The 26249-nt window shown below is 42.2% G+C and overlaps 1 protein-coding gene across 2 annotated transcripts in view; it reads left to right on the plus strand.

Annotated features, from left to right (window-relative positions):
- RNF180 (ring finger protein 180) overlaps positions 1–26249 on the plus strand; it is a 71436-nt gene that overhangs the window by 43660 nt on the left and 1527 nt on the right. For both annotated transcript variants that reach the window (XM_044446560.1, XM_044446559.1), the window contains one exon: positions 3093–3218. In XM_044446560.1, coding sequence (XP_044302495.1) covers positions 3093–3218 — 126 coding nt within the window. The remainder of the gene's footprint in view (positions 1–3092; positions 3219–26249) is intronic.

The following is a 26249-nucleotide window of genomic DNA, read 5'->3' on the forward strand; positions in this document are numbered from 1 at the left end:
CGGACCTCTTTGGGGAGAGAAAGTATTCAGTATTCCCACAGGACCAGATAATACGCAATTATGGTTCAATGAAATTGAAAATGTAACTTAGTCCCTTGTATAGCAGATTCAGAGATAATCACTTGGACACTTTTCTGAAAAGGACAAGTAATTGGTCCACAACATTCCTGAAAAAAAAATTGATGGATAGGGAAGACATTTGTATCCATTAAATAGCTAGCTTTGTGAAAATGCTGGCAGATGCTATAAAGGCTGTCTTGCAAAGCTGATGAAATCAGTAGTGTTGTGAATGTGCACTGAGGTTTTGGGATGGTTTTCCTTTAGATGGTAGCCCAGGTTGGGTGGTGTTTTTTGCTTATCTGCTCCCTACATGCAGTGAATGCCCTTTGTGGACATCCACACATGGGTCTTGAATAGAGTAGGAACAGGAAACGGCTGGCTCTGAAGGGCTTTCTCATCCAGCATATTGGCCTCTCTTCCCAAGTCCCCTCTCCTAAGCCTGCGGTGGTTTCCTGTTGTTTTATTTAAGTTTTTATTAAATATGTTCCGCCCTTGTCTCCATCCACTTCTTTTACCTTGCTACTTGTTCTGCAGTCAGCTTCTTCATGGCTCTTTCATCTTTAACATATTTCACTTGAGCATTTTTTGTCCATGATTAGCCTCCTTTGCCACACTAATTTTTATCTCCCTCTCTGAGATCTGCCATTAGGTATCCCCTTGAATGTCACCCAAAACTCTCCTCTCTGCACATTTTGATTAGGATCTTTCTGCTTTCCCATGTAGAGGAAGGAAGTGGAAAACAGCTGTTGACGCAGAAAATTTGGAAGGAGAAAAGGAAAGCAGGAGGAAGAAAACAGTCAAAATGAAGGGGAAAGGGAGAAGCACCCAAAACCTGATCAGGATGGCCTGCTGAAGAAGGTGTAGTAAAATAGTGAGTGAAGAGGAAAAGGCAGGAAGAACAAGCAAGAAAAATAAAAGTGAGATTCAGAACCATAAAACAAGAATGGATAAATGGGGAGAGCAGCATAAAAGGAGATAGGTGTCAGTAGAGTGTAAGATAAGGAGGTGGGTGGGTGAAATAGAACTGGGAATTGTTACAGAGCAAAGTCTGTAATGAAGTAATAGAGAAGCAGAGGCACAGCTCACAGAGCAAGGGCAAGAATAGAAAAGAATAAACAGCAAAGGATAACAAGGAAGAGGAGGCTCAGAAGCAAGAATGGCGAGTAGAAAGGGCAGGAGAAAACAATCAATGACACCTGGGACAAGTAGACCATTTTTATTTATTTAGTTTCCAGATGTCTAGGCCAGTTGTAGATGTAGATAAGAAAGAAAATGAAGATCAACAGCACTGGCACTCCCACTTTCTCCCTCCTTCCCCCTCCCTCTCTTTCAAGGTTTTTTTGTGACATATCATTTCAGATTGGGCCATGCTCTAAATCTGTTGCTCCCAATCTTTTCTTTCTTTTTTATTTCTTATTAATTAAACATTACTAATAAACATAGGCTTGTATAATTCCTTTCCCCTCTCCTTTACATGCAAGAAAAGCAAAATGAAAGCATCTGCTTTCAATTCTGATGATATCCAGGTTTTTCATTATATATTAACTCAGGGAACTGTGGTTTATTCTAAACTTAATTAACAATCTAGGAGTTTTCATAGGGTTTAATCCATGTTGGTTTAACTATGTTTATTCTATGATGGAAAATACTTCCTCCAGCAGAGGAAGGTTTCTTTAGACCATCTTCGAATGGATTAAGACATCCCGCATCTACAGAAGCACCTTCCGTCACAGGAAGTTCCTTCTGCAGAATGAAGAGAACCTTTAGATCTTACCCAGGGGCATGAAGGTAGATGAAAAGTGAAGCAAAAAAGGACCTTGGATGAATATGGAATAAAAGAAGAAAAGGAAAATCTGGCGCTTTTTGGGTGGGGGGTGAAATAGTTAGATACAATGTTATGATACTGATTAAGAGCAACAAGAAACTGTAGCAAATTATGTCTTTAGTAATTCTTAATAAAATATAGAACTTCTAATTATGCTTTTGCATAATATCAGAGATTAAGCTACAGCTTTTATTAGAGGCTAAGAATTTGAAATTTTGCCCATTCATCATTCCCTGATTCTGAAATAAAAGAATACAAAGATCAAGCAGTAAAGAAATATTGCCACAAAAGTTCATGGGAATTCGTTCACAGACAGATGCAGAACAGCAGGCTGGGAAAGATGCCAGAAGCAGAGTCAGTGGAATTCCTGATATGCATATTTGTTTAAGATTGCCTTTCATATAGCAAGGACCGCAGTAAATGATGAACACTCCATGGAGAGGAGTTGAGCTTTATAACCTTTCTAGGCTCTGTTTATGCAGTTTAAGCAGAAGAGAAAAGAAGTGACCACTTAAATTGTGGAAGCTATTAGAATTCCAGAAACTGCATTAAACTCCAAAAGGCAATTAACTGAAACTGTACAGTCTCATGGTACAACAAAGTTTAGAAACAAGACTCCCTCGTTACATGTGCCATTCTTCCTTGTCTGTGAATAAGACACTTCTGCTTTAAAGTCTTTGCTTATTCGTAATTTCTGTGTTCTCTCTTTAGATTACAACCCTCAATGTAGCTAAGACTGCTCAAATAATACTGTTTTCAAAATGGATGGGTAGATAGACATGCAGCCTTCATTCACAAAGTATAAACTAATTTATTCATGTCAAAGGTTTATATGCTACCAATTTGACTTTGTTGCAGTGGAATCCTATATGTATACTAAGTTCACTAGGACTTATTCACTGGTAGGATTGTACAGAATTGCAAATTTTGCAGTTGCATATTTCTATACTGTATTTTTAAAAAACTTATTTTGAAATTCCCAAATTTCCAGTCTGGTTTGCCAAGCAGCACAGTGAGCAAATTTTTTAAAAACCACAAATTACATAGCTCCCTAAATTATGGCATTTGTCTTGGTTGCATACATCTAAAATGCTTTCTGAAAGAAACATATATGTCTTCAATATCCCATCAGAGGATTTATAATGATTATAACATTGACACAACATGGTTCATTATAAAATAATTCTTTTTCCCTCACACATTGCAGAACTCAACAATTCCACAAAATCTCACTTTCCTAAGGAATATTCGAAATTAAAAGAACATTTTCAAGAATCAAGTTTAGCAAAGTGGCCCCTCCCTAGTTGCAAGAAAGCATTCAAAGTTATTGAAGGTAAGAAAATTGTTGCTTATAATTTTATATTAACAGTTCATCAGTTTGCAGTGCAATCCCACATACATAAGTAGCATTGTGTTCAATACGGGTTACTCTTAGGTTGTTGTATATGGAATTGCATATCTAGAATTCAGTATTCACAAATGCACTTTTACTTAATTAAGTCATAGACACTTCGGCCAGATAGGGGGATAGTGATCTGAAGGCAGAGGGATTTGAATCAGTCCCTTTGTCATGTTTGGACCACTGGTTATTGAGATTTAGAGTAATGGAGACCTTTCCCCTCTGCAACAGTGGGCAACCTATTAAAAAGGTCTGTTCCAGAAGCTAATACATCTGGATGATTTCCAAAGGGCCCTTTGGGATTTTCTGACTGTGATGCTGGCAGTTCTGTCAAATCCCTGATTAAACTCAGGAATACAAAGATCACCTGGGTGATAGACACAATCACTCCTGAGCACCCTCTCTGTGGGAAACATTGTACAGTTCCATGGTATACTCTGGAGCTGAGAGTGATGAAATAATAAAGGAGTTGCCTTGATTGCAAATAGAGGAAAACTCCTAGTAGGTGTAGTCAGGCCTTGAGAAGTGGCTATAATCAGGTATACTTGGGAACAGTGAGGGTAACTAAGGAGCAGCACCTCTCTAGCTCTACTCAGTCTATTTGCCATCCAGTAGAACTCTTTAGGGTCATCCAGGGCCAAGGAGATCTTAAACCACCTGAAACCTGCTATTTTATATTGAAAGTGCTATATTTGCTTGCACTTCCAATATAAAATCTCTTGGGTTTTGGAACAGAAATGGCTTTGCTCACCCTGTATGCCGGAGAGAGATGGGGGAAGCTCAGTTCAGACAAGACTGAGATGCTGTTGCTGACTGATTCCTCTGAGCAGATGGAGGGTTCTCTACCTGTTTTTTTATGGAGTTGCACTTTCTTCAAGGAGCAGGTCTGTAGCTTGGAGATTCTCCTTGTTTCATCTTCTGCAGGTGACCTCTGTGGCATGGGGTGGCTTCTACCAGTTTGTTTATTTATGTATTTATTTATTAAAAGCATTTTTATGCTGCCTTATCACAAAAGTCTCAGGACAGTAGTACAGTAAGAAGCAAAGCATCACATCCTCACATAAAATCCAATTAAAACTGTAATTAGATCTTAAAATGCTGGGAAAATGAAAAGGGTTTGGCCTGGCGCCGAAAGAAATAAAGTGTCGGTGCCAGGTGCACCTCTCTGCAGCACATGTACCATAACCAGGGTGCCACCACAGAGAAGGCCCTTCTCTAGGTAGCCACTCTCCTAATCTCCTTCAAAGAGGACTCCCGAAGAAGGACCTCCAACCCAGATCTTAGGGGGTGGGCATGTATATAAGGAAGGAGGTGCTCCATCAGACACTCCTACCCAGGTCCTAAACTATTTAGGCCTTTGTAAGTCAACATCAACACCTTAAATTGGGCCCAGACTTCAACTGGTAGCCAGTGTAAATGGTAAAGGACTGGCGTTATATGTGCATATCTACCGGTCTCTGTTAACTTCCTGACTGCTCTGTTCTGTACAAACTGAAGTATCCAGACTGTCTTTGAGGGCAGCCCCACATAAAGTGCATTACAATAGTACAGTTGGGAGGTTACCAAAGCATGGGTCGCCATTGCTAAGCTCTGTTCATCTGAGTAAGGGCATAGTTGATGGATCAGCCAAAGCTGAAGGAAAACATTCTGGGTGTCCAGAGGGAGCTCTGGACACCCCTCATTCCAGGACCACATCAACGGTGGAGTCCAGTCCATGACAATTTTATCCCTAAAGTGCTGGGCAAGGTCATCACAGAGAGCTGCTGATGGTGTGATGGGATCTATCTTAGGCACAGAGTGTAGTAGGCCCTGCACCACCCAAAAATGCTCAACTGGATGGCACTGTGAGGATCCAATGGAGGAAGAGAAAAACTTCTTCACCACCCTCACCCCAGCATAGTCTCGATAATGAGCTCTAAGGAGTGCTTGATCAGATTTGGCATGGGTTCTCCTCCACCTATGCTCTCATTACAATTCAGAAGTATACCAAGGCTCTGCACGGGCTCTGCATGGCAGGAGAGGATGCTTAGGAGCAATTGTGTCAGTCGCCCAGGTCATTTCCATAGTTCACAAGGGCATCGACAGGAGTACTAGTCATACCAACCAAGAATTCCCCCAGAACATTCAGGAATCTGCACACTTACAGACGAGAAAAATTGAGCTCAAGTTTAAACCTCATGAGGAAGTGATCTGACCATGACAAAGGGATTGATGTCAGATCCCTCACATCCAGATCACCATCTTCCTGCCCCGTTGAAAATACCAAGTCAAGTGTGTGACCTCTTTCATGTGTCGGGCCATTGACATGCTGAGGCAGCCCCATGGTTGTCATGGCAGCCATGGAGGCCTGAGCTGCCTCAGACAAAACAGCCTTGGCATGGAAGTTAAAGTCTCCCAGAACCAACATCCTGGGGGTCTCCAATACCAGGTCTGAGATTATCTCTGTCAGCTCAGGCAGGGAGTCTGTTGGGCAGAAGGGTGTATGGTACACCAGCAGAATTCCTAATCTGTCTCAATCATCCAACACCAGGTGATCGAGACAGATTAGGACAAGAAGCCTCATGAGGAAGATTGTATCTCTATGAATTAGGGCCACATCCCCTTCCCTTCCCTCCAGGTGAGGTTGGTGCTGTGCCAGATATTCAAATAGGCACAGCTGGGTAAGCCCCATGCCCCCCCTCCACTTTTCCCAACCAGGTCTCTGTGATACATGCCTGATCAACCCCCTCATCCAGGGTTAAATCATGGATTAGGGATGTTTTATTTTGGACCGATCTGGCATTCAGCAACAGCAACACCAAGCCTGAGGACCGGTTGACACTCCTACCTGCTATTTTCCTGTTGGAGAAAAAAACAGAAGAGGGGACAGTTACTAACCATCTGCCCCCCCCTTTCTTCTGCAATCACTTGTTGAACCCCGGAACCATACCTTTCCCTGCCCATAACCACCCCTATGAAGCTACTCCTCTGTTGCCCTGGATCTCCCATGACAGATTAAGATACCATATGCAAAAATATAAAAAATGCTGTGCAAATTAAATAGAGCCCCAATGTGATTGCCTCTGGATCTACTAACAAACAATTCCTGCCTAAAAATGACCAACTGCCAAACTGTCCTCACCTCCCCATCACAAAGGGACAGAGCCACTGACCCAACCCAACTCTGACCGGCCCCAAGCAGCATCAGTGCCTTTTGGCCACTGTCCTTCAATCACCAGCCCTAGACCACAGCCAGCAGAAGACGGCATGCTGGTGGAAACGCATTGCCAGCACCAGGCCATCCTCCACAAGCACAACCCCCTGCCCCAATTCCCACTGCCCCTGGGAAGGGGCAAGGGAGCCCGCAGATGACAAGCAGAGGTGCAAAGCAGCAGAGTCCTTGTCCTGGAGACAGCGACACTGGGTCCCAGTCCTCGCGGCATGACATTGGGCAGGCAAGCAGGCAGATGGTAGACGGTCCCTCTATTGTAGTTTTGGCCCCAGAATGGACAGGGATAGCCTGGCTTCAGTAATTTACACTTTGTTAATCCTAGATTAAATTACTGTAATACGCTGTATTTGGACTTGCCTTATGGAAGCTACAGCTTGTGGAGAGTGTGACAGCCAGACTAGTAACCTGGATCAGACAATCTGAACAGATAACTTCAGTTCTGGCCTGCTTGCATTGGCTGCCTATATTTTTCTGAGCTTGATTCATGGTTCTGGTTTTGACCTATAAAGCTCTACATTGCCTTGGACCACATTACCTGATGGAATGCCTCTTCCACCTATGATATACCAAGACACTATGCTCAACATCTTACTCTTTCCTCTGAAAATCACCCCTCAAGGGAGCCCTGGCTGGTGACAACAAGGAGAAAGACTTTCTCTCTAGTAGCACCCCAAATTACTCAGTGATCTCCCCACAAAGGCCCACCTGACACCATCTTTACTACCTTTTTGGCACCAGGTCAAGGCCACCCTCTTTGCCCAGGCATTTCTCAGCACATAGAAGTGATGAGTATTACCAGCAATTTCTTAGCAATTTTAGTTTTAATGACTATGTTTAATTGTTTAAATTTTATAAATCTAATTTTAAATTTAAACAGTTTTGTTGCTGTTTTTTTATTTTATTGCATTTATTAACTGTTGCTCACCACCCAGAGAACTTCAACTATTGGGTGGTGTAGAAAGTAAATTAATAAATAAATGACAATAAGTTTTCTAATAAATTTGTATTCTGTATCCATTCCTATTCAGTAAGATCATCAATTCAGCTGGCCACAAGGGAAGGTACACCTTTATGAGTGTTTGAACTCATTTATTTGTATACTATAAATATGCTACTTACCATTTTAAAAATTCTGAAGAAGATATATAATCTTCTTATACTTTCATTATAATATTATAGATATGTGTGTGTGTGTCTACATATGTAGACACACACAAACATAATATAATTATAACTCACTGGTTGCGTCCTGGGGCGGGAGCCGGATCGGACCCCCCCACCCTCCCTGCAACACCTGCCGCGCCGCCGCTGCTGCCACCGCTGAGGCCCACACCACGGAAGACCTGAGGCACGCCGCCGGGCCCGGGGGCCAGCTGACGCCGCTTACGCGGCCACCGCCGGTCCATCCCAGGGACAGGGACGCTGGGCCACCATCGCGGCTGAGAAGGGTGCCGCCATCTCGCCACCTTGCTGGCCGGCGGCTTCCCTGCGCCCGTCCTTGCACCCCCCCTCCACCGGCATCAGTGAGAGCAATGCCAGATTGGGGGGCGGGGCGCGCAGCCGGGCGCCAGCTTAACTTGCCGGTCGCTGCCTGGGGCAGGAGCCGGATCGGACCCCCCCTCCCTGCAACACCTGCCGCGCCGCCGCTGCCGTCGCTGCCACCACCAAGGCCCACACCACGGAAGACCTGAGGCACGCTGCCGGGCCCGGGGGCCAGCTGACGCCGCTTCCATGGCCACCGCCGGTCCATCCCGGGGATGGGGACGCTGGGCCACCATTGTGGCTGAGGAGGGCGCCACCATCTCGCCACCTTGCCTGCCGGCGGCTTTCCCACGCCCATCCTTGCACCCCCCCTCCGCCAGCGTCAGTGAGAGCAATGCCGGATTGCGGGGCAGGGCGCACGGCCAGGCGACGGCTTAACTTGCCAGTCGTGGCCTGGGGCCGGCAGCCAAAGGGCGACGGCCAAAGGGCGGTCGCCACCGTTTGTGGCCATGTGGGGGCTGGCCTGGTGAGGGACTCTGTCGGTGGGTGGAATTTTATATCGGGGGGGTAGATGGGGAGTTTTATATTGTTTTAATGTTTTTATTGTATTTTAATCGGTTTTACGGCATCGTCCCTAGCCACGTCCACGGTTGAGTTACCTGGGGAGCGCGTGGGCGCCGCCATTGGGGTGGTCGTGGGCAATGGACGTTACAGCAGTGGGGGTTTAACATGTTTGTATAGAAGAAGAAGGGAAAGATGGCTGACACCTGTCCCTCCTTCTCGTTTTACCCCCAGCTGGAGGGTTCCAGGTAGTCTTGTCAACCGCCCCCCCGGGCCTGACAGTGCTGTTGCTTAATGCCAGGTCGGTCCACAATAAATCGTACCTCATCCACAACTTGATTGTGGATGAGGGGGCCGACCTGGCTTGCATATTTTAATTGTTTATTTATTTATTTAACTAGGTTTTTTTTTTTAATTTTTAGCCGAGAATGCACTGAGGTTTTATTGCACTGGGGTTTTATTGTATTGGGGTTTTATTGTATTGTTATTTATTGATGTTTTGTGAGCCGCCCTGAGGCTTTATTGCGATGGGGCGGCATAGAAATGTTTTAAATAAATAAATAAATAACAGAGACCTGGGTGGGAGGGGGAGGATGTTGCCCTCTCTCAAATGTGCCCGCCCGGGTATCTGGTTCAGTACCGTCCACGCTGGGAGGGGAGGGGAGGCGAGGGGAGGGGGGTTGCTATGGTTTACCAAGCCTCCATCTCCCTCATGGGATTTCCAGTCCCTTCGAGGTCTGGACTAGAGTGCCTCTACTTGGTGTTGGGATACCGAGACAGATTGAGGATTCTGTTGGTGTACTGTGCACCCTTCTGCCCAACAGTCTTCCTGCCTGAGCTGACGGAGATTGTCTCGGACCTGGTGTTGAGGACCCCCAGGATGTTGGTCCTGGGGGACTTCAATCTCCACGCTGAGACTGGTCTGACCAGGGCGGCTCAGGACTTCATGGCCTCCATGATGGCTATGGGGCTGTCTCAACATGTCACAGGCCCGACCCATTAACGTGGACACACTCTGGACCTGGTTTTCTCGACGGGGCAGGAAGAGGGTGGTCTGAGGGTGAGGAATTTGTGTCTGACTCCCCTGTCACGGTCAGATCACTTCCTCATGAGGTTTGTGCTCGAGAGCAGGCTTTCCCTCTGTAAGGGTGCGGACCCGATTGTGTTGGTCTGCCCCCGGAGCCAGATGGATCCAGATGGATTCCTGAAGGCCCTGGGAGAGTTTCTGGCTGACAAGACTGGTGCTCCTGTCGAAGCTCTGGTCGAACTATGGAATGGGGAAATGACCAGGGCTATTGACACGACCGCTCCTAAGCATCCTCTCCCGCCAGGCAGAGCCCACTCTTCCCCTTGGTATACACCTGAATTGCGGGCGATGAAGCGGGCTGGGAGACATCTAGAGCGTAGGTGGAGGAAATCACGGGATGAATCTGACTGAACACACTTAAGAGCCCATTCTCGGGCCTATGCTGTGGCGGTGAGGGTGGCGAAAAAGAAATTCTTCTCCGTTTCCATTGCCTCCTCCTCACAATCCTGGCCCTAAGAAAGATCCGGTTCCACCCTCAAAGGCCCGCTGTGACGACTTTGCCAAGCATTTCAGGGAGAAAATCGCTCAGATTTGTCATGAGCTGGACTCCACTAGTGACTCAGAGGCTTCTGGGGAGATACCAATGTCACCATCTGGTCCAAAATTGATGGGTAAATTTCAGTTACTGCAGCCTGATGATGTGGAAAAGGTGCTTGGACGAGTACGTCCCACCACTTGCCTATTGGACCCTTGCCCATCTTGGCTAATTAACAACGCCAAGCATGGGATAGGGACCTGGATCTTGGAAGTGGTCAACACCTCTGAGGGAGGGCCGGATACCTGCCCCTTTAAAGGAGGCGGTAGTCCGACCGGTCCTGAAAAAGGTGTCACTGGATCCAGAGATGGCCACTAATTATGTACTATTGTATTTCAATGTATTTTATCATGTTGTAAGCCGCCCCGAGGTTTCGGCAAGGGGTGGCATAGAAATGTTATAATAATAATAATAATAATAATAATAATAATAATAATAATAATAATTATAGACCAGTGGCCAACATCCCATTTCTGGGCAAGGTGTTGGAGTGGGTGGTAGCGGGACAACTCCAAGCACTCTTGGATGAAACTGATTATCTGGACCCATTTCAGTCCAGCTTCAGACCCGGGTACGGTACAGAATCTGCCTTGGTAGCTCTGTATGATGACCTGTGCAGGGAGAAAGACAGGGGGAGTGCGTCCCTGTTGGTTCTCCTGGACTTCTCAGTAGCTTTCAGTACCATCGACCATGGTATCCTTCTGGATAGGCTAGCGGGATTGGGGGTCGGAGACACTGCTTTGCAGTGGTTCTGCTCCTATCTCAATGACTGATTCCAGAAAGTGATGCTGGGGGACTATGGCTCTGCACCATGGCAGCTATGCCATGGAGTACCGCAGGGATCCATTTTGTTCCCTTTGCTGTTTAACATCTACATGAAACTGCTGGGAGAGGTCATCAGGAGGTGTGGGCTGCGGAATCATCAGTACACTGATAATACCCAGCTCTACCTCTCGTTCTCTACCAATCCAGGTGAGGCAGTGGCTGTACTGAACTGGTGCCTGGCCGAGGTAATGGGCTGGATTAGGGCCAATAAACTGAAGCTCAATCCAGACAAGATGGAGGTCCTGTTGGTTGGCGGATCGGGCTTCGGGGAAGGGGACCTGAACTTAATCCTGAGTGGGGTTGCACTCCCTCTTAGGGAAAAGGTCCACATCTTGGGAGTGCTCCTTGACCCAGAGCTTTCACTGGAAGCTCAGGTGGCAGCAGTGGCAAGGAGCACTTTCCTTCAGCTTCGGCTGATCCATCAGCTGCGTCCCTACCTGGAGAACGACTGCCTGGCGACAGTGACACACATGTTGGTGACTTCCTGACTTGACTTCTGTAATGCGCTCTACGTAGGGCTGCCCTTGAAGATGGTCCGGATACTTCAAATGGTTCAAAATAGAGCTTCCAGGCTGCTGACAGGGACTGGGCATTATGTTCACATGACTCCAGTCCTCCGTCAGCTTCACTGGCTCCCCATTGAAGTCCAGGCCCAATTCAAGGTGTTGGTTATGACCTATAAAGCCCTTAACGGCTTGGGTCCTGGTTACCTAAAGGAGCGCTTATGTCCATATATGCCCGCCCGCCCTTTTAGATCAGCAGGAGAGGCCCTTCTCCGGGAACCCTCTGTGAAGGACATTAGGAGGGTAAGTACTCGGAGGAGGGCTTTCTCTGTGGTGGCGCCCAATCTATGGAATGCGCTCCCCAGAGAGGTCTGCCTGGCACCGTCGTTATTCGTTTTTTGGTGCCAGGCGAAGCCCTTTTTATTTAAACGTCATTTTAATTGTTAATTTAATTGTTAATATTATTTATTTATTTTATATCCTTGGCCAGGTCGACTCAAATTATATTGTTTTTATATTGTGATTATTTATTTATTGGTGTGAGCCACCCCAAGGCTTCAGCAAATGGGGCAGCATAGAAGCTTCATTCATTCATAAATAATATTATAATATAATATAATATAATATAATATAATATAATATAATGAAGATATAGCAGAATAATCTAAACTTCCACTGGTAGTTCATTTACTCTGCAATTTCTGTGTATCATTTAGTGGCACAACACATTCAGATCTACCCCCCCTTCCTCATCACAGTCACTACAGCCTTTGGGTTACCAGGTTGCAGTACAGAGAATGTGACTTGATACTGATCGCAACTACTATGCGATTCATCCATTCTTGTGCTCTGTCAGTCCCCAATCTTTTATGATGTGATACCCGGCTTGCCACAACAAGCAGATAAGAGGTGAAAAGAAGGGCATGGGAAGATATAGGCAGCTGCATAATTAACATTAAAAGTAAATCAAATTTTATGGATTGTAACATGGCAACCCTACCATCCATACATCTCTTTGGCCCCTTCCATTTTTTCCTCCTCCAACCCTTGCTACATTCTCTCTGATATCTTCCTTCAGGGGTCCAGTGTATGAAGTCACCAAGTATGCCAGCTATTTAAAAGGAAGAATAGAAGAAATAAGGAACACATTGATTTAGAAAGAGATACATGTCTGTCCTTTAGAAAAGAGTAAGCATCTTTCTTTTAAGAAATCCAGTTTCAGAGCAAGCTCAAAATTATTTATTTATATTGAATTCATATTTTCCTCTTCAAAGCAGCTTACATAATCCCCCCTTCCTCTCAATTTTATTCTCACAACAACAGGTCTGTGATGTAGGTTAGTCTGAGAGTCTGTGACTTGCCCAAGTTACCTAATGAGCTGAGAGAAGAATCTGGAGCTCCTAGATCTGCAGTGCAACACTCTAACCTCTACACTATGCAGCTAGGCACCAGACACAGTGCTCTAGCTATCCAGTACATTTGAGGTGTGAACAGTTTGCAATTTTCCTGCATCTCACTATCACTTGTGCCAAATATAAAATACCTATTACAGATATGAAACACCTGATCTTTGTTTTCTATTTTGTTTATCTACTTCGTTTATCTATGTAATGGTTTGTCCAATTTTACATTATAATAAATATACATATAAATGAAAGTAACCAGTAAATATCAAAGAAAGTTACCATTCATTTACCAGCAGCCATCCCTGCCCCACCCCTCTGTTTATTAAGTTCCTCAATCCTGATTCAGCATTAGACATTGCCCTCTAATATGCTGTGTTGCTTCATGACACCAGGGCATAGAATCATGTTAGACTGGCAGAAGCTGAAATTCATTCTACCTCATGACCAATGAGGAACAGGACAGAAAAAGAACAGAGAAGCTCTCTGCTTGGATTAATTCAGGATATTCTGATTCTCTGGTTGACACCATCAAGACAAGACTTAATGACTTAGTTCTGCAGATTGAAATCCTGTATTTGAACATTTGTTCTGCAATGGCCAACTTTTTGGCAGAGTGTACAATTCACACTCTGAAGGGTACTGCATTCAGAACTAGTAAACCAGTAGTACAAAAGTGTCTGGAATGAAGTACTTTTAACTGGGTCAGTCAATTGCAATGTTTTAGTACCAAAAGCAACAAAAATATTTTGTGGCCTATAGTACTTTAGTAGTTCTGATCACAGGCAAACTTTAACACAAACTAAAACTATGCCTTTTCCCCTTCAGCAAGTACTGTTCATCCACTGTGCTTGTGCTTGAGCAAGTATTTTTGTTTTTACATAACTGGCATAAATATAACATAGGACATATACTGTTGTTCTTACTCGTGTTTGCTGGATGTCATGTGGAAAAGATCATGTCGTGTGAAATGACAGATCTGATGAAAACAACTTCCAAAAGTTGTTCTCCATAGATGTCAAATAAAGGACCAAACCTGCAGAAATACTATTAAGATCTTGGAAAAGATTATCATAGAGTTATAATGGAATCTGAGGGCTATTGTCCTGCTCCCTAATATCCCAGAATATTCCATAGCTAAAGCATTCTTTGAAGATGAAATACTTTGGCCACTTAATAAGAAGGAACAATTCACTGGAGAAGACCCTGATGCTGCGAACAATTGACGGCAAAAGCAGAAGGGGTCACTGGAGTCACTGAGTGGGTGTGAGCTTGGGTGGACTCCGGGGGATGGTAGAGGACAGGAGAACCTGGAGGAATGTTGTCCATGGGGTCACGATGGTTAGGACATGACTTTGCAATTAACAACAACAACAAAGCATTCCTGCTAGATGTCAGCCAATTCTATAACCTTCTTCAAATATTTATTGAAATATTAGGACTGTTCTTACACTTTCGAAGATCTTTATATTAATAAAACAACAAGGTTTGAAAGGACCATCTGGGTCATCAGTCTGAAGCCCCTAACAGAACTAGAAATCATGTCAGAAGGTACATTTGTCAAAAATTAATATATTTTTTACCTTTGGATATCTGTCATAATAAGACACCCAAGTAATCCTCCTGTCTCAAGAATGGAATCTAATTCATTCAGTCTGTGATCTTGAGTACAAAGAGTGTGCTTCATAGCTTTAGGAAATCTACCACTACTCAAAGTATTCCCTGATGTTCCCTTTTCAATTTCTCTTTCTTAGTCTTTCAGATCCCATGGTGTTGCTTTTAGAGTTCTTTTAAGTTTTTTTAATGCCTTTCTGAAAATATGGACTGAAAATCAGATGCAACTATAATATATTAAAACACCAAACCAGTGCCAAATATAGTATAGGAGCCCGTTCAGTGCTTTGTTTGCTGATTCAATTGAATATTATGATTGCTTCTCTTTATGAAGCATCATTGTTGGTTTATATAATTTGTCACCATCTTTGGCCCTCCAGCTCTTTTCCAAGCTATTAGTTATTGGATGTTTTCAAAATATTATTCTTGTCTATACCTGCTCTTGCATTGCACTTAATCCATTTATTCTACTTCTCCTCAAAGTTCCTCCCCAAAGTTTGATTTGCTTCATTTGCATTCCCCCAATCAGGAGTTGGGATGCAGGTGGCATAGTGGCTTAAACCGCTGTGCTGCTGGGCTGGTTGATCGAAAGGTTGCCAGTTCGAATCTGCACAACAGGGTGAGTTCCTGTTGCTCCGTCCCAGCTCCTGCCAACCTTGCAGTTCTAAAGCATGCAAATGCAAGTAGATAAAAAGGTACCACTTCGGTGGGCAGGTAACAGCGTTCCGTGCATTTTGGTGTTTAGTTATGCTGGCCACATGACCACGGAGGCTGTCTGCAGACAAACGCTGGCTCCTTCGGCTAGGAAATGGAGATGAGCACTGTCCCCTAGAGTCAGGCATGACTGGACTTAACGTCAAGGGGAATCCTTTTAATCAGGAGACATGTATTTTTGATTTTGAAAAGTGCATATTTTTAAAATGTACACGTTTCCAGTTGGAAATGAGAGTTTTCCTCACCGATTAAAGCATAAAAAGCACATTTAGCAGTAGGCAGCATGCACGGGAACAAGTACTCATTTTCAGAAGTGTATATATGTGCAAGTACACAGATTTGAACACAGGAAACGTCAATAAGAATTGTATTCCTGCCCACATTTGTGTTTGGGCTAGTGATGTAACATCTTGCATAATTCTCAAACAGGAACAAAATTCTTATACATTCAGAATTATAGAACCTCTAAGTCATTAATATGAGTGTTAAATAACAATTGATGGTTAACAAAAATACTCATAAATTGCTTCTTGACCTATTTGTTAATTGGTAATTATCATTCAGTTGCAAATCTAATTTTCAGTATTGACTGCAATCATACCAGGTGAGGTTGGTATTATATATTGCACCAGTAGGATTCCCCCTTCTCCTCCCTGAAAGTTTTATTATCAAGATCTAAACAAATCCAGATTATTTTTCTTATGAGAAATGCTATTCAAAACAGTAATCCTGGGCAGCCTTAAAAACAAAGAAAAACAATGGACTTGTGTCAGATTATATCCAATTAATTTCTTTTAGGGAAAACTGTTAATAGTTGACCTACATAGTTTTACTTCCATGACAAGAAACTACTTGTTTTCTTTCTAGATTTATCTGTTAGGACTGCCAAAATATTCACAGTATTTCTAAAGCCTTTCAGTTTACTCCTCCCAAAGGCTTTGTGGGCCATGTTTTAAGCATGATGTACTGTATTTCTTTTCTCACCTTTAAAGTCTCTGAAAATTCAAATTGTACAAGATTCATTGCAACAGAGAGTTTGTGAATATTTCCTAATGAAACAACTTTTCAGCTTATAGAAAAAAGATTTCTTTTAATTTGCATTATATCAGAAGAAACATAATGTCCCAAAAGCTTCATATCAGATTGAGAAGTAAAGTAAACAATCTTTAGCATTCAGTATTGTTGCACAAGTATGTAATGCTTGTTATAACCTTGCCTTCCATTTTTGAAAAAATAGACTGCTCTTGCAAGGGATTAATTTTAAAAAAATCTGTTTTTCCTTCTATTTTAATATGTAACTTGCTTTGTAACTGACTTATGAAAATGTGGTACAGTATACCCCTGTGAAGTCACAGTTCAGCGTTCGCGGCATCGGTCTTTTGCAGAATTTTTTTCCCAGAGAGTCCAAGCCGATCTCCTTGTGAGTAAGCCGGTGCCTCACCATGCAGCGGCTTTCTCGCAAGAAGATCGTTTTCTCCAAGCTTGGACTTGCTCGGAGAATACAATCTCTGCATGCACCCGCCCCTGCCTTGCCTTGCGCACATGCCTGCCCCCCCCCCCCCCCGGCCCAGTCCATCGCCAGCACCAAATTCACAGTTTTTCACAATTCGCGGGTGCTTTAGGAACGTAACCCCCATGAATTTCGGGGGACTACTGTATTTAAAATATAACTTTGAATCACTGGAAAATCAAGTCTGTTTTTGGTCTAGTATATTATGTAGAAAATGTATAATTGTACACATGAATAACTGTATTACATGCTAATATCCTTTATATGTACTTTTAAAAAATAAAAGGCAGTTCAGGATGTGATAAGTACACATTCCAAGAGGCAGACTCTGTTCAACTCATATCTAGTCAACATATATTTCATATAATAACTTGATACAGCCAGGAGTAACTAGAATTATATGGACTGGGAAAAAGAAGACAGGAATTTGAGCTTCACCATGGAGGCTGGAAAATGCCCTATATCACCTTTTGCATACCTGAAAAATAAAAAAAAAGTATCAAGGGCAAAATAAAAGGAACTACTGAACATGAACTTATAAAGCAGATCCCTAATCTCTCAGCCTCAAGAGTAGGCACCAGTCAGACGTATCACAAAACATTTGACTTCTTCTCAGCTCCAGGCAGATGCAGGAGCTGCAGGAGGAGATCTAGCTGGGTGGAGCAGTTAAGTTCTATACACTGAGATTTCTAGCTTAAATCCAGGGTACAAGTCCATAGGTGAAGGTAGGGAGGTACACCCAGACATGCCTAAGCCAATTAGCAGGTAGACTTCATGGACCAGTACCCTAATCTGTGCAATGAGCAAGAAAATATTTTGGTTTATTCCTCCCAGTGGAAAACCATGTGGCCAGAATTTTCTCTATGTTGCTAGCCATTCTTTATTTGGCCTTAATGCCACTCTGTCCCTTCTTCGCACAACTCTGTCTTATACACCCATCACACTTGGGAACCCTGAGTTTCTGCCCCCTTGCTATCTGGAGGACATGAGTGAACGTAAAGAGGAGGGACTGCTGCCCCTGAATCCATCAAGGTCCCTGTCCCCTTTCTCAGAGTCCTTTCCTGAGGCCAGTGGAACACATGTCCTACTGGGAAGTAGTTAATAAATAGCACAGGTGTTAGTGGCAAGCTTTTATTGAACACAAATCTAGGATGATGATGGAGATTGTGAAATAGGCAGATATGTGGGATTGCTCCTGTGCCTTGAGCAGTGGGGTGCATGCAGTGTTCTTTATGGGGACCAGCTCCATGCTAGGAGCTTCTTCACCAGTTGTATAATTGTCTCATGTGGCTTGCAGGGATAGAAAAGCCTGCCTGGAGCAAATAGTTTTGACATATCCATGGAGGAAGATCTGGAAATATGCAGGTCACTGCTGCTAATCATGTAGTTAGCCTTCTTCCTTTTCAGAAAAGGATACTGGTGGAATGGGATAGGTAAATGTAGGTGCACACCTTGTGGAGAACAAGGAGAGATGCAGAGAATAATTGGCAATACTCAGCACCTGAAACACTTGGTCCCTGGACTTGTTGTTTCTTATTTGTGAGAAGGGTAAGTAGTGCCAGCTAAGCACTCCGTTCAGTCTCAAAGCTTCTGCCTCCCCTCTCAGCAGTGTCTGTGAATGTACTACTCCATTAGAGTTGTCAAAGAGACATTGTGTGTGCAGTGATAGGGTATTTCTGCTCCATTCTTCTAGCTTATGCTTCTATAAGGCAAAAGTGCTCATGAGGGTTTGGCCAGCTGTACCAATGGTTTGAATACCCTCTGCCAAGAGAAAGCTTGCCTATATATGTGGAAGGGTGCTTCCTGCATATAGAGGACACTGCTTTCCACTATTGCGGGAAACAGTATGAATGCAGTACAGTTAAGATACAATATTCATATACACAGTAGTAAGTGTAGTATGGTTGATATGGGAAACAGTTGCAGCAGTTACATGTTGCAATAAGTGTTACTCTTCCCTTGCTTACCTATATAAAATACTCTGTCCGGACACTCACATTATTGTAGTGTTGCTGGGTGCTTTGTGTCTGACATGATTCTAGGCAAAGAATTGAAACGAATATGCTCAAGTTCCCATGTGTATGGAGCAGTCAGTCAGCTCTCTACAAAAGTTCCCTTTTTCCATGGTTAGCCATCACCAAAATTGCCTCTTGTGAGCTCGAAGTGTTGGCAACATACAGCCCCATGCAATGTACCCTGTCATCTGAGTTATCTCCCTGTGTGGGTTTTATGCTCTGCTGATGGTGTGTGGCAATTGAGTGCTGACGTCCAGCATATTTAATGCTCTCATTGTATTATTGGCCATCATCCACGCAAGGGTAGCTATTTTTTATTTTTTCTGTTCATGTGGAAGCTATTGCGAAGGGAAGTTTTTGCACAGAACTGGAACTAGTGTAAAGTTGTGTCATTGCTAAGGTGTAGCCATGAATTGAATGTATATAGGATATGGCTTAGACATGCTTATCCCTTGCACAGCCTCCAACTCACTAATGACTCCTCTCTGTTTTGGCTGTTTTGCTGGCATATCTCTACTGGCAGTACTATGCTCAGTGCCCTGCTGATACAAAAAAGCTACAGTATATGATTTAATGTTACTAGCATGTGTGTGCACACACACGGATGCTTCCAGTTATGCACACCCATGGAACTCAGGTCTTATGTAATTGAATTGCCAGCAAAACAAATCCCTCTACAAACATTCCTGTAATTATCTTAATGTTATTTTGAAATCATATGATAAAAAGTGTCACCAGCATCTGTGAAATAGCCAACTAATTTGTGTAATTTTATCACAAGATGTGCTCAACACTTGAATAACAGATTTAAAATAGAACAAACCACTGTGTGATACTTTCTAACATGTCCTTGTTAATTACTTAAACAACTTCTTCATGGCCTCTATACATCACACATATAGCCTCTGCACCTGCATGAGGCCTGTTCTCCAGAAGATTTTCCTAGCTAAAGTTGTCTTGGTGGGAGCCCCACCCCTCCCTTCCCCTGGTATATCTATTTCCCCAGTTCTTTTCCAACTGCAGTTTTTGGTGGCTCAGGTCTCTTCCTAGCATTTTCTCTTGTTACCTTGTAGAATCTTCTGTTGATCTCTTTATTCCATAACATATTCTATTTATTTACTCTCTTCACTCATTTTCAAAGGGAGGCATACCCATATACCTCTGAACATTGGTTGAGAGAGACGGACATGCATTCTGAACTTGGAGGGAATGCAGAAATTTTTATGTCATTAAATGTTAATCCTCACCCAGATCTTTGTGTCTGAACCATATACAAAGGTTTTAGGGCCTCTCTACCTCCTTGGAAGCCACTGATTTTGAATAAAAAGTGTTTGTGGAAGTTTCAGGATACAAAGAAGGCAAAGGGAAAGATACTTAAAGTTTCTACCATTTTGATATTTCAGATTAGATTATGAGCATAGACATACTGTCCAATTTAATTTTTCCTCAAGCTTATTGCTTGGATGTGAGACATATTAGTAAAATGCGGTAGATAGGGAGAAGAACATGACATCTCTGATAAACAGAAACTGAAACATTGTTGATATGGAACTTACAATATAAATCTAGACAGTGGTTATGGGGATAGTGGCAGAAGGGAGGAGATGAAAGTTACATACATGCTTTGTTTATCTGGGAATTAGGATTAAGGTTCAGCCAAGAAATTTAACAGAGTAAAGTGATTTTCAGCCAGAGCCGGTACTGACTAGGTTCAGGCAACACAGTAACTTACACTTCAGAGTTGAGTGACAGTTGTCATTGAACTGTGCATTGTAGTTGAAACATGGGTTATCATAGTGTCTAAACCAGTGGTGGTGAACCTATGGCACATGTGCTGCAGAGAGTATGCAGAGCACTCTGTGACTGCACATGAGCCAAGTCACCCCAGCATTGCCAGAGCAGCCAAGCATCCAATAATAGCGCACATAGGGCCATGCGCATGCTCGGAAAGTAGGGTGGCAGGCGATTACGTCACGAGCCACGACTCATTAGCCAAGACTTGTCCAAGCTTTCGCATGGCTGGTCAGTGTGCTGTCAAGGATATATATGCTTGGACTGGCTGTGAGTTTTAATACATTCATTTTTATTAACACAAGATTTAACTTTGAGTTTTCTTATGAAAAATTGAAATTTAATATCTAAGATTTAGCAAAGAGATGTGCTAATTAAGAGACTGAGATTCTTTTAATGTTGTGCTGTCCCCAGGCATATTTATTTATTTATTTGGAGAACTTATATGCTGCCCCATTCACATAAGCCTGCATATTTGAATATGCAGTGTTGGCACTTTCCGATAAATAAGTGGGTTTTGGGTTGCAGTTTGGGCACTTGGTCTCTAAAAGGTTCGCCATCACTGGTCTAAAACTAGACAACATAACAAACCATGATGAGCTATCTGTGGTTCACAACCCAACAACAAGCCATGGGTTCTCTTCATGGGTTCATGGTTAATAAGCCATGGCTTGTTGGCATGGGTGGATTCAGACTACACCATGACACACCATACAGCAACAATTCATACTCAGCAGGGATCAGCAAGGACTCAGTTTTGTGCAGAAAATCTGCCAGATTCCCTGGTTTTGGCTTTCCAGACCCCAGTCTGCTTTGCAGCCAGAGTTCCTGATGAGTGTGCCCAGGTTTTCTGGGACACTTTCCAGGAATCATGCCCCACATGCAGTACAAGCAGCACCATGCTTCTGTGCCCACCACTGCTGCTGGCAGCAGCAAATGGGAAAGAAGTTTGGCTGCTAGGAAAGGTTACTGGTTGCACAACCAGGAGTCCATGAGCATTATCAGACTTCCTTTTGGCTCAAATATCATTGCCAGTCCAGGCCATGCACAAGGGGAAGTCCACAGATTCTGGAGGGACAGGTTCTAAAACAGTTGATCCCAATCCTAGAACCCATTCATTTGGAGAATGATCCAGGTAGAACGGGAAGTATTTTAGGAAAGAAGATGATGTCCATGACCTGGACTTAAACATGGAGAAAGAAAGATCAAGAGCAGAAATATATCAAGATATGCTGAAATGTTAAGGACAGGAAATATGCTAAATGCAGATTAAAAAAAAAACTAGTACTGGTGAAAGAAAGCTAAGAATTTGAGGAGGAATTTCACCTGATCTGAATGAACGGCTTTGTCAGCAGAGATCTCATGTGAAATTAAAATTACCATAATCAAGGTATAAGATTACTAGTCCATTATATAGTGGAAGGGAACACAGTTTAGTAGATCATGTAGTTTACATACAGGGAGTACCAGATTCAAATTTTATCCTTCCAAATGTAAAAGATTAAGTAGCAGCCAATAGCAAAGACCAATACCTGAAACCTAGAGAACTGCTGCCAGCCAGAGTAGACAGTACCAGGGTAGATGGACTATTGCATGCATTTATTTATTTATTTACTTACTTACTAGATCTATATCCCGCTTTTTTCTTTTTGAAAGAACTCAGAGCGGCTTATATTATTCTCCTCTGCCTGCTCTCGGTCTTATTCCTACAACAACATCCCTATGGGATAGGTAGGGCTGAGAGTCTGTAACTGACACAAAATCACCCAGTTGCCTTCATGGCCAAGCAGGGACTAGAACCCAGATCTCCTGAGTCCCAGCCTGATACTCTTAACCACTACATCACACTGGCTTTCCACTGGGTTAGGATTGCTCTCTAGCTGAAAGAAATAAAGCTATAATAAATAATCTGACCTGGTTTAAGGTAGCTTTTTCTGTTCTTTATGCACATCTTGTGCCCCATAGCTGTGTGATTTAAGACATGATCCTATGCAAGATTAAAGCCAAAGAAGGGTCAGCCAGCTATGCCATGAGTTGCAGGCTTTTTTTCTGTCTAAACTTGCATAGGATTGCATCATTACTTTCTAAAAATAAATATAAATTCCAATATATGCTTGATGGTTGACATTCAAGTATCAACAAAAAACTTTCAAGATTTAACTTAAAAATTGCCAGCTATCTTTTATTCATCTAGAAACTTTATATTTTATCATCTTCATTAACAGCCATTGCTAGCCACCTGCTCTGAGACCTAAAAAGAATCTGAGTTAGTGTTTTCCACATGATTTTCAATATCATACCATGCTCACATCTCTCTCTCTCTCTCTCTCAATCTTTGTGTGTGCGCGCATATATATATATATATATATATATATATATATATATATATAAAATCATGTGAGGATAAATTTCATTTGGCAAAATCTCCTGAGCTGTGAAAAATGCAGTTACTGCTCTCAGCTTAGAACGTGCTAAAGTGTTAACTGTATTTTGATTTATCTGCTTCTCTTTGGTAAGTTATTTAGATTTTTAAATTGTATGTATCCCATCATTTGCTTTTTGCCTTTCTTCTCTTTATAATAAAATGAAAATGATGTTTTTTGCATCTTCTCTCACACAATACCCTCTAATGGATGTTTATCTATTGTTTCTCTTGGGGTGGGGTAAAGTGGTTCCTTTCTTAAATGCTTCAAAAATCAATGCAACAAAATAGAAGCAGCTCAAAGAAGGAAGATGAGAGTGGACTGTTAATTGAATCACAGATGGTTCATTTCTGAGAACAAAGCCTGACTGTCTCCAATTCAGTTAACGGACTCCACTTTGGCCTCTTTGTTCTCTGTGCATTATACCTAAGCAAGTAGCCTTTATCCTAAAAACATAATAGATCTTTTTTAAAGAATTAATACACCAAATCAGGAACCCATGGGAACATTTTAAACAAGCTATTCCAACAAAATATATAATTTTACTTCTTATGGCAGATATGCAGAACAGTTTCTTGATTTCCATAGTGATATCATCAATGTCTATACTTCTGACTTGTTTCACATAAGATAGATTACCATGGCTTGTCTTTCCTTCCTATAAACAGCTCTCATTTTCTGCTTACCTGACACTTCAATATTTCTGAAAACTTGAGAGTGCCTTTTATGAAGAAGGTGTGGCAAAAAGCGTTGACAAGAGAAGCTTTTCTTTTGGGAGACATCCCAGAGCAGCCACTGGGCAACAACGGGAACTGAAGGCAACACTGGTAGAGAACCTTTCACAGAAAATAGTAGGGACACTCAAGCTAGCACTGTTTAGTTCTTCACAGAAGAAGACAATGGTAGACCACTTAAAAATGAAATGGAGATAGTACCAGAAGATGAGACTTCTAGGTTGAAAGGCACTCAACGAGCTACTGGAGAAAAGCAAAGAACAAGTAGAAATAGTGTTGTCACTTGTGACACAACTAGACCAAAGACAAAAGGAAGACTAGTGGCTGACATGCACAGAAGTGAAAAGAAAGTCCAGTGTGGCACAACACTACAGTTGGAACATGGAACTCAAGAAGTATGAATCAAGAAAAAGCAATAAATTAGACAGCTAAACATAGCTTGGTTTGCATGATCTCAAGCAGACTGGGACATTTCCAGCATGAAGTGGCTTTACTCTGGAAATAATTAACTTTTAAAGCTATAATGCAAAGTCTGACTGAATCAGACCAATCGTATCAGAAAACCACATAATTGGAATTAGAAGATGAAGAATCTGTACTACATCCAAAACAAGACCATGAACTCCTAATATCAAAACTTAAAGCTGAAAAAGATCTTTAACAGAATCATAGTGCCATAATACTATTTAAATAACAACCCTGAGGAATTTAAAGTCCACATAAAGAACAGATTTGCATTACTAAACTCAGTTGACTGTGATCCATAAAAACTGTGGACTGATATTAGGCATTAGAACAGAATGCAAAAAGACAATTCACACAATTAAGTATGCGTGGAGTGGAACCTAGATGGATGACAGAAGAAACATTCACAATTGCTAAAGGCAGGCAAAAAGCAAATGGTGTCAGCAATATGGTCACACAAAATTTCTGTATGCAAAATTTTCCAGCTTGTAGAAATAAAAATAACTTTTACACTGGTAAGTGCAAAGAAACAAAACAGGAAAAACAAGATGCTTCTTCTAGAAGATCCAAGAAATAAAAGAAACATTCAAACTTAATTTTAGATAGTAATAGGGGAGCATATTATCTGACCATTATAAAATAAAGAGAGGGTGGAAACAGTATATAGAAAAATATGCAGGCAAGATAAAAAGATGACAAAGAATATTACCCTGCATGGAGCAAGAAATGCCTGACATTCAAGCTGAATTCTGAAAAGGAAGAGACAGTCAAGATCATATTGCAAATACATATTGGCAACTGGAGTAAGCCACAGAATTTCAGAAGAAGATCAGCCTATGCTTCATGGGCTGAAGCAAAGCATCTAACTGTGTGGATCATGAAAAGTTATGCATGGTCCTGAAAGAATTGGATATACCTCAATATTTGATTGTCCTGATGCATAACCTGTAGCACAGATGAGACACTACTATTAGGACAGAATAAGGAGAAACAAAATGGTTGCTTGTAGGTAAAAGCATCAAACAAAAGTGTATTTTCTCTCACTATCTGTTCAATCAATATGCAAAACATATCATAAAGGAAGATTGATTAGGATTAGAGGAAGGAGTTAAACTTGGCAGGTGATACATCAATCATTTAAATTATGCAGATGATACCGTATTACTGGCAGAATGCAGTTATGAATTGAAACAAATCTTGATGAAAGTGGAAGATGAAAGTGCAAAATCAGGACTGCAGCTGAATTTTAAGAAAACAAAAATTATGACTGCAGAAGAATTATAGAACTTCACTATTAATAATGAGGAAATTGAAATTGTGAAAGATTTTGTATACTTCAGCTCAGTCATCAATTCAAGTGGATATTGCAGCCAAGAAATTAGAAGACAGATTTGGAAGGGCAGCAATGAAGGAACTACAAATTTGATCAAGTGCAAGGAATTTTTCCTGGAGACCAAGCCCAAGAACATCCACACTATAGTATTCCTGACCACTGTATAGGGCGAGAGAGTGGGACAGTATAGAAGCTGACCAAAAAAATGTGATGCATGGTGCTGGAGGAGAGCTTTGAGAATACCCTGGACTAACAGGAAAACAAGAGGGCTCCAGAGCATATCTAACAGAACTTTCCCTTGAAGTAGAAATGACAAAACTGAAGCTGTCATAGTTTGTGCACATCATGAGAAGGCAAGAGTCACTGTAGAAGACAAGAATGATAGGAAAAGTGAAAAGCAGAAGAAAAGGAAGACCAAATATGGGATGGTTTGACTCGATACATGAAGCCACAGCCTTGAATTTATAAGAGCTGAGCAGAGCTGTCATGGACGGGACATTTTGGAAGGCGCCAAAACGGGGTCCTTAAGTATGCAGGTTGCTATAAGTCAGAAACGACTTGACAGCACATAACTACAGCAACAGTTTAGAAACTGTACAGTGACTTTACAGCTTGTATGCTAAAATATGTGAAAGCAGCAGTCTAAATGCAAGCTATTCATGCTTTTTGATGAATATGTGTATTTGTATGACACTTAGCTCTTTTAAAGGGTTTTTAATGTGAGAACGTTAAGCCTTAGTTTTGTGATTGTTTTACTTT

The sequence above is a fragment of the Varanus komodoensis genome, unplaced genomic scaffold (genome assembly GCF_004798865.1).
Source record: "Varanus komodoensis strain SLA01 unplaced genomic scaffold, ASM479886v1 scaffold5, whole genome shotgun sequence".
Taxonomy (NCBI): Eukaryota; Metazoa; Chordata; class Lepidosauria; order Squamata; family Varanidae; genus Varanus; species Varanus komodoensis.